The sequence below is a fragment of the Chrysochloris asiatica genome, unplaced genomic scaffold, assembly GCF_000296735.1.
Source record: "Chrysochloris asiatica unplaced genomic scaffold, ChrAsi1.0 scaffold00101, whole genome shotgun sequence".
Classification (NCBI taxonomy): Eukaryota; Metazoa; Chordata; class Mammalia; order Afrosoricida; family Chrysochloridae; genus Chrysochloris; species Chrysochloris asiatica.
In genome coordinates this window covers 3672192-3681797 of record NW_006408619.1, presented here as the reverse complement: position 1 = coordinate 3681797, position 9606 = coordinate 3672192, and the positions used below count along the sequence as shown (strand labels likewise).

Genomic DNA, 9606 nt, shown 5'->3' with positions numbered 1-9606 from the left:
GTATCACCCTGAGACATACATAAAAGGGAAAAAAAGGGTAAGATTGGTACCTTTAAAAATACATCTTAATAGGGATTTCTTTCCCGCAGCGAGCTCTCATGGGGGACGGGATGTTGGCAAAAGTTGAATTATCTCAGGAGGTGCGCTTGTTCTTAACCCTCTCCTTTTTCAAAGAAGAATACAGTTAATACAGGCGATTGTCTCAGACAGGAAGCCAACTTAAGAGAGAGACTAAAGTGCTCATGTCACCCGCTGGGATGAGAACCCTGGGAAGACGCGGTGGCTCCTTCCAAGGGTTCGCTGGTTCGGGAAATTCTGGGACTCTACCCTCCAAAACATTAGGCATCTGATTTCTCCTGACCGGTGAGATACGTGGCTGACCAGCATGGAGATGACCCCAGGGAACTGGATCTGAGTCAGAACCAGGAGGAAATCACCCCTCCTCACAGGAGAGCCCAGCACGGTGGGTGCTCAAGACCCCACACAAAAGTACAGGCAACAGCAGCCAGTTCCCCAGGCACAGACTATGTGGGGATTCAAAAAGCTTGTAGAAAAACAGAAAAGATAAAGGAATTTCCCTACGAACTTTTCCCTTGGACAATCCCAATGGGTTCCGTTCCAAAGGCAGAGAGAGATGACACAGGCCCCATAGGAGACTCTTTTTTGCACTGCAGACTAGATTCCTGAAAGCAGCATGGGCAAACGCAGGAGGTTTCTGGTTCTAAACCTGTCCAGCCAGAACCCTGCCAGATGGTTTTAAGTCAGTGGGTGTAGGTTGAGGTGAAATTGCCATTTAAAAACCTGCCACCAAAACACACTGCCCATGATAGCTGGGAGTAACCGAGTTGTGCAGTGTAAACCTGGAGACTGGGCTCATCCACCCATAGCCTGACTCAACTACTCAATATTGCCCTTCCGGCAGTTTTACTGACACTAGGCCCAAGGGTCCGGATGTGGTGGTGGTGGGGTGCTCATCTCCCTGGGGGGGAGCCCCGTGGGCGGGGTAGGCAAGAAAACCGACAGGGCAGAGAGATGGGCTCTGGGGAGTCACGGCAGGCTAACATTCACTGTAACTTGGTGTTGTAAGAGTGGTGGAAGGTAGCCACTTCACTGTTTTGTGGTCTAGGGTCTTGTGTGGGTGGGGAGGGACAATGGGTGTACCACGGTTTCTACAGAAAATCGATTTCTGAGGGGAATGAAGCCTCCATGACCTAAGTAGACTAATGTAACTCAGGTGGTAAATTTCCTGAGTTCTTAATGAGGAAGATCGAGGTGGGCTGGGAGGAGAGGAGGAAGTGGGCCCTTTCGACAGCCCTTCCTTCTCACCTGGGCCTTCAAGGCACTTGGAAAGACACTGAGGAGAAGAGGTGCTGGCTGAGACCCCATGTCTGCACTCATCAAGTGCTCTAAACCGTTGGGCTAGTATGTTCATCCTGAAAACAATACACACAAAAAATAAATAAAAGAAATCTAAGGTACCAATTTTAAACCAGACCTCTTTCAAATAAACTGCAAGATAAATATCTCCATCTGCAAGGCCAGCTTGCAAAAATTTATCAACAAGCACCGTGTTACAGGTATTTTCATTTGTTTTTTTAAACGTATGGTTCAAAGCCCATGGTGCCTGGGAGGCAAAACATGGGAATCAAAGGCCACAACTGAAGCCCAGGGTTCACCAGGGTCCCCCTGACACAGAGCACCAAGAGTGGCAGCAAGAGGGGCTCTCGGGCAGCTGTTCTTCACAAGGGGACATTACCCAGAAGAGACCGGTGCGTACCAGCTGGTGAGGAGCCTCAAGCAAAGAAAGACCAAAAGAAAGTGGGAAGAGGGAGAAGAGGAAGAGCAGAGCAAAGCAAAACAAGACATAACACAAACCGCCATCATCTGCGGCTCCTTCACAGGGGTGGGGTAGAGCTCGTTAACAGCACAACTTTAGAGTTTTCAAATGGTTTGAAAAACAATTTTGCCGCAGCCCCCTGAAACAGAATGAGACGTTTCTCCAGTCCCACCTTCTGGGCCAGCTCCTCTCTTGGGTCTATACTAGCGGGAAGCGACGCATAAGGGAGTTAACACCTTCATCCAGACCCATTTCTCAGCCAGGCATCCTGGTAGCGGGACTCTGTGGGGTCAGGCCGACTCAGGAGGAGCTGGAGCAGAGGACTGCCAAAAGGGCATGGTCACTTCTGAATGGTGACAACCAAAAAGTGTCACACCAAAGAGGAAAAATGGTGAGAAAGTCTCTCTACCTCATCTGTGCCCAGAATACCTGGGGACAATCTTGAAAAGCCAATATATGATTTCATCTGGATTTGATGATAAAGTTAGATACTTGTTTGCTTTTTTTTTGCCTAAAATACCCATTTGGAGTTGGTGCAGATCACATGCTTCTTCCACACACCAAGACTGTTCTTCGTACTGGCTCTCATACATGCTTGCATCTCCTCTACAGTGAAATAGGGTACATGCCAAGGAGGAAGAGAGATATGCTCTGGGGAGGTTTAAAGGGAAACCAGACTGCTGAGAACTACTGCCCGAAACCCATCCCCAGCGTCCACATGCCACCTAGCCCTGCCAGGAGGTCCCTCCTGCACTGTGCAAAGTCGGCCAGGTGTTGGCGACAAGACCCCAGGTGCCCTGGTAATGGGTCATTGGACAGAGGAAAAGCTCACTCTCTCTGCTGCTTCATTTGGTTGAGAATCCAGGGGCTTAGACCTCCTTAAGAAACACTCTTTTAGGAGTAAAAATTCTTGACCTAACCAGAACCGTCAGTGGGACTTTGGGGGACACAACTTTCAGTGTAACATCCTTAATAAAGCCAGCCTCAACCCTTGAGCCCCGGGCAGTCACAAATCAAGGACAAAGCCTGATCTTGGCCTCCTTCGCCACCAGGACTCTCCAGACGACGGGCTTCCTCTCAGACAGGTCTGCACAGCACTGAAGGACTTGCTGCTGGAGGCTGATGGGTGTTCACACAAGAGAGCCGGTACACACAGGGGCAGTGGTGATCACGGGCCGGGAGCCAGCCGCCTCAGCAGAAGATCTCTTCATTCTCTGCTGCTACTTCAGACACAGGCCCATCTGGAAAGTGTACACCAAGGGTTCAAAATAAAGTCTGGAAACGTGGTTATTTTCATGGAGCGCCCCACCAATCCCTCACAAATGACTGGGCTTGTGAGCAAGGAACTCCTTGGGATGAACAAACACCATATTCTTCCAGGAGTCCTGTTGTGGCGCTGAAGAGAACGCGCTGGACTGCAAGGACAGTCTGCACCGAAACATCAGCGGTTGAAACCCACCAGCCGCTCTTTGGAAACCCTACACAGGGTCGCTAGGGGTCAGAACTGACTCGACATAGTCTTTTGACCTGCTGTTGAGTCGGTTCCCATCAGAATGACCCCAGGTGATGGCCAGGAACTCCGGAACGTCCCTGGGGTGTCCTAGTGGACTGAGGAACCGAGGTCCTGGGTACTCACTAGAGAATTCGCCGTCACTTACTTGTGCATTTGAACTTCTATTTCCGGTCATTGTGTGCGGTAGTTGGTTCTGACACATACATAGTGACCCCATGTGACTAAGTGGAACTACCCGCCAGGTGTCAGAGGCTGTGTGTGATCCTTAGGGGAGTGGATGACCCTTTCTCTGGAGAAAGGGACGCTGCTGGGTGCGAACTGCTGATCCTTTGGCTAACAATTGAGTGCTAACCCATTATGTCACCCGGGTGAGAAAATAGGAGTTTCTCTTTAGCCTCCCACACAGAAGGCAGAGATCATTCCGACGCAAACCGAGAGGCCTAGTTTACTGCGATTTCATCTTGGGCTCTCTGCGCCTCTCCTCGATTTCTTCACGTCTCCCAGTCACCTAGTCCATCAGCCATTTAATGATTAAATCAGACCTCAGGCAATGCTCAGAAAATACTAGCTAATAATTATCAAATATTGGACAGGGGAGACATTTGCGTCATTTTAGTGAATTTGGCTCCTACCCTGGACTAGAGATGCCTCAAAACTGAAAGCTGGGCTTTGCACACTGTTTCACAGAGAGAACGGGCCCTTAAAATGCTGTTGAATTGGAGTTCTAGTGTTAGACCCAACCGAGGAAGTGGGTCTGCTGACAAGTCTCACACCCTTTCTAGAGCCCAGACCCCAACAGAGACGTGTACTCACCACCAGGCTGAGAGCGGCTTCCTTTGCTTTTCTTCTTCTTCTCCTTCTTTTCCTTTGGTTTAGCTAATCCGAACAGGCGGGCGGAGGTGGAGGCTGGGGGCAGGCTCTGCCCCTCTGGTGCTTTGCTTGTCTGGTTGGCTGAACTCAGTATGTGAAAAGGGCCTTTATCTTTCTGTGTCCGAGAGAGGCTGTTCCTTTTGGGGGACACGGAAAGTTCCGAGTCCAGTGACCCTGACTTGGCTATTGAAGGTGCAGAAGGTAGCGGGGGTTCCTCAGGATTGGCATAGAAGGACGGAATTCTCATCACCTTGGTGTGCGGAGAGGCCTGCAGGATTCAAGAGGAGCTTTAATTTAGGAGCCAGAAAGGTTCCCTGGCTGGTGCCCACACCGATGTCAGCTGGGGGCTGACCCACTTCCCTAGGCTCCATGGCTGAAAAGCCCCCTTCCATTTACTGATCTCCCCTAAGCAGAAGCTATCAGAGTGCTAAAAACAGTGCCTTTGATGCTATTACTATTGTTATTACAATGTGTACGTCAATGTCAACCACAACTAGCATGCTGTGTGTTGCATTGTGTTTCAGTAGAATTATGTGTTGTAAACCCAAACTCTACACCTGTGGTTATAATCCTGTTGGGGAATGGGCTGTCTTTGTTAATTAATGAGACAGGATTAGCGGAGGGTGTGTCTTAAATGAATCTCTTCTGAGATACAAAGAGAGATGAATCCAGTAAGAGAAGCAGACATGTGGGAAGAAAGGTGCCAAGCCACGAGGGTCACCCCGGAGAAGCTAACAGAGACTGGACTTCCAAGAGCCTTCTCCTAGAGCCAGCTGCCTGAATTCTAGCCTTCTAAAAATCCCGTTTGTACGTGGAGCAATGGAGCAGCTGGGGACTTTAGATCTTTAGATCCAGAGAGGGAGAGGGACTGTGTGCTGAATACCTGGAGAGGGGTGGGGATGGGGGGGAGCAGGCTTTGCAGGGTATACCATTTGGTTGGTTGATTGATGCATGGAGGGGATTGTAACCATGGCAATGAGACGATATACGATAGAATGAATGTAAAACTAATGTGCTCCCATGTAAACTATCACATAATTCACAATAAAACATTTAAGAAAAAAAAAAATCCCGTTTGGTAAAGCCACCCACCCACCAGGGTATTCCTAGCAGAGGGTACAGGGACCTCATACCTAAGAGGCGTTATCTGAACACTGGGCCCCACAGGGTGGGAGTGGATTATCTCAGGGCAGGGAGATGATAGCAGCCAGCCCAGGTCAGCGAGGAAGTGAAGACCCAAGATTATACCAAGTTCCGAGGCCAAGGGTACACCCAGGTGAGGAGAACCAGCCTCATGTGAGCTCAGTGCCTCGGGGTCTTCCTTTACCACAGCCCAGTTGGTCTTGTGGGGGTGGGGCGGGGTCAATCATTGTGGCGTAAAATGGGACCGACCGTCTTTTACTCTCCATCATGTTTGAAAACTCTGCAGGAAGCTAAGGTAAGTTCCTCCTATGGAAGGCATCCGTTTATTTTCTCTCATGGTCTAGGCCCAATCAATCAATCAACCAATCAATCGGCACCATTACAGAAGGTGGATCTGTGTGAATTCAAGCTTCTCCATCTGCCACAAGCTGCCCATGTTCCTGAGTGATCATGGACTACAGTGTGCTTCATAACGGAAATCCTTCCCATTCATTTAGCAACTACCGAAAACGAAGGGCTTTAGCAAGGCGGAGTTCGGGTAGCTGAAGACCCCCAAACACGAGTATCAGTATCCCCTAAGTGGAGGAGCTTTCCCTCTGAGCACAATGGGCTCGTGCACCTAAGCCATTCACCAGGGCTGGTACAGACTGGCTCCCCATCAGCCCGGGCGGCTCCTTCCAGGTGCGGGTCACACCTGATTGCTCACGGAAACCAGGGCAGGTGGGTTCTCTCAGGTACGCTGAGGGCTGAGGCTATCCTAGCCGGAGTGGATGGTGGCTCAGGGAGGTATCAGTCCCATTGGGGCCGTCTGTTCACTTCCTCGGCCAAACTCCCAGGGCAATTCCAGTCTGCCCATCAGAATCAAAAAGGAGAGAGACGCCCGTGCCCCCCGCCCCCTTTCAGGGCATAAGAAAAATACTGTGTAAAAATCAAAGGTTTATCCCTCTGCTTACTTTCTACGGTGCTTAGTACCTAACAGTAACCTAACAGGGCGAGAAGACCCTCCCCTTCTCTCCAGGCCCTCAGTACCTGACATAGGTCCTGTCCCATTTGCCTCTGGCTGAGTCGCTCCTGCTCTCGCTCCAGCTGCTTCTGGGCAGCGCGCAGCCGCTCCAGGTCACACTGGTACGTGCTCTTCTTCTGCTGCAGCTCCTCACGGTCCCGGTCTAAGTCCTGCTGCCCCCGCTGCACCCTCTCCTCCCATTGCATCAGCAGGACCTCCCGCTGCTGCAGCTCCTTCTCACGGGCCTCCCACTCGCGCTCCCGCCGCCGCCGCTCCTCCAGGTGCTGGACCTGCTGTCGCTGCAGGTTGGCCAGATCCTGTCGGTGCTTCTCCAGGCTGCGCTGCTTCTCCTGCTCGATGAGGGAATTGGGGCGGGAGGAGCTCCGTGCCAGCGCCCTCTCGGTCAGTGTCAGCTTCTGGTCCTCAATGTAGCTGTCTTGCTGCAACACCACGCCCTGACGGAGGAGACACGCAGACAGCAGACCTGAAGCTCAGTCGGAATGACTCCAGACTAGGGACTGCCGTTCCCTCCTTAGTACTCCGCGGTAACTTTTGACAGTTGTCAAGTAGGAATGTCAAAGGTGTAAGCAGTGGAGTTTGTTTTTAACTCAAACTTGGTCACATGCTGCTTGAGGTCACTGGCACTGCCAGGGGTAGGGTGAGTGAGTGAATGTGGCCTGTGTTTAAGAGGTGGGGGGCCAACAGGAATCTCGATGATGGATGAGTTGGAATCAACATCAAACAACAGGTCTTCCAGAAGGGAAATGACCAGGTGTGAGAAGATTCCTGGGAAGTACTAAGTGGTGGCTACTTTGGGAGGGCCTCTATGAGGTGCAAGGAGCTCTGGAAACGCAAGGGTTACGAGGTGGACTGCTAACTACAAGGTCAGCAGTTCGAAACTACTAGCTGTTCTGTGGGAGAAAGATGAGGCTTTCTGCTCCCGCAAAGACTTATGGTCTCGGAACCCCTGTGCAGGGTCACTACGAGCCAGACTGACTGCATGGCACAGAACCATCTCCTTTTATTCTGGGTTCCTGAGAGCTGGACTGTACTGGACACTAATGAATGGGACCAAGTAACCAAGCTCAGACGCTGACTAGGCCTCAAAGGCAAGATGCGATGGATCATGGCCACATGATGAGGCCAATAAATGCCCTAAGACTCAGATGGCGCTTCCTGTTGGTCAGAGTGAACGTCTATTCTGGGGATGCTAGTATGTCCCCTTTGAGGATCTGCTCCACGAATTTCTTCATTTGTACCCTTTGTTACATTAGAGCTGGTATACAGGTGTGGTGCTTCCTATGTGCTGTGAGTTGGTCTAGCAAATTACAGGATGATATGGAGGACTAGTGGGGGCTGGCTAGTCTGAAATGGAGAGTCAAGTGAACACCTGAACTGACAGTAGGTACTCTCAGGGAGTAGAGGAAAACTTCAAACTTGGGACCAGTTGGTCTGAAGTGGATGGAACCATGTAGCCTCCAAACATAGTAACTGGTACCAGCTCATTTAGCCCTGGTGGCTAGGGATAAAGAGTCAGAAGTGAGCAGGGAAGGAAAGCAGAGATTTCCACAGTGTGGGGCAGCTGGCATGTGCAGCGGGACTTACGACCCACCACATACATCTCCCTGAGCTGGGTGGGACAGATGGCGTAGTTGGCAGGATTGGTGAGAGCCCCTCACAGCCACCCTAAATAAATACCACATGGAAATACGAAACCTGCAAACTCAACATGACACTAAAGACTTTCTGGATTGAAACCATCTGCTAAAAGACATGCAGTACCCTCTGGACTTCGTGGCAGAGTAATCAAACCGTTCCTGTAATCAACTGTTTTCATTTATTTGTTTTGTTTTCCATCAAGTCTACCATAAAGATAAGCTACATACCTGCAAGGTGCTAAGAAGCTCGTGTAGGTGGACTATGCTCTGGATGACCTGCCAAAAACAAAAACAAAACAGAGACATCAATTCACTGACTTTATGAATCTTGTAATCCATCACACTAAGTAGTTAGTTGACAAAGTAATTTCCTTAAGAGACAGCAAGGTGCTTGCATTTTTACAAAATGGTTTCCAATTGAAAGCAGCAAAGAATATTTGCAGGTATATGTAGTCACCACCACTCGTCTGTCAGTGTGTCATCTGTGATGGCTTGTGAGTTGCTGTGATTCTGGAAGCTAAGCCACGGGTATTTTAAATACCAACAGGGTCACCCATGGTGGACAGGTTTCAGATGAGCTTCCAGACGAAGACAGACTAGGAAGAAGGAGTGACGAACTACTTCCAAATATTTAGTCACTGAAAACCTTATGAATAGCAGAGAACCACTGTCAGACATAGTTCTAGAAAATGAGCCCCTCAGGTTGCAAGGTACTCAAAATGTGACTGGGGAACAGCTGTCTCCTCAAAGTAGAGCTGACTGTAATGATACCAAAGGAGTAAAGCCCGTGGGAGAAAAGCCCGCAGGACCTTCATTTGCCGATGGGGCATAACTCAAAATGAAGAGAAACAGCTGTAAACATCCACTGAAAATCAGAACATGGAATGGAAGACATATGAATCTAGAAAAATTAGAAATTGTCAAAAATGAAATGGAATGTATAAACATTGATATCTTAGGCATCAGTGAGCTGAAATGGACTGGTAATGACCATTTTGAATCTCACAACCACATGGTTTACTATGCCAGGAATGAAAAATTGAAGAGGAATGGTATTACATTCATTGTCAAAAAGAACATATCCAGATCAGTCATGAGGTACAATGCTGTCTGTGATAGGATAATATCCATGCGCCTACAGGAAAGCCCCATTAATACCACTATTATTCAAATTTACGCAGCAGCCACTAAAGACAGTGAATTCTACCAACTTCTTCAATCTAAAATTGATCAAACATGGAATTAAGATGTATTGGTCATTACTGGTGATTGCAATGCAAAGTGTGGGAGCAAAGAAGAAATCAGTAGTTGGGAACTATGGGCCTTGGTGATAGAAATGATGCTGGAGAATGAACGACAGAATTCTGCAAAATCAATGATTTGTTTATTTCAAATACCTTCTTTAGACAGCCTAAGAGACGACTATACACATGGACCTCGCCAGATGGAATACACAGAAATCAAATGACTACATCTGAGGAAAGAGACGATGGAAAAGCTCCATATCATCAGTGAAAACAAGGCCAGGGGCAGACTGTGGAACAGACCATCAATTACTCATATGCAAATTCAAACTGAAGCT

At 49.1% G+C, this 9606-nt stretch overlaps 1 protein-coding gene across 1 annotated transcript in view; it reads right to left on the bottom strand.

The window, feature by feature from the left end:
• Nucleotides 1-3028: 3028 nt before the first annotated feature.
• Nucleotides 3029-9606, bottom strand: part of AKAP13 (A kinase (PRKA) anchor protein 13) — a 153650-nt gene continuing 147072 nt past the window's right edge. Inside the window, exons 27-30 of the mRNA XM_006867115.1 lie at nt 8253-8300; nt 6393-6821; nt 4164-4488; nt 3029-3078 (exon numbers count right to left, since the gene is read on the bottom strand). Of these exons, the coding sequence (XP_006867177.1) occupies nt 3029-3078; nt 4164-4488; nt 6393-6821; nt 8253-8300 (852 nt within the window). The remainder of the gene's footprint in view (nt 3079-4163; nt 4489-6392; nt 6822-8252; nt 8301-9606) is intronic.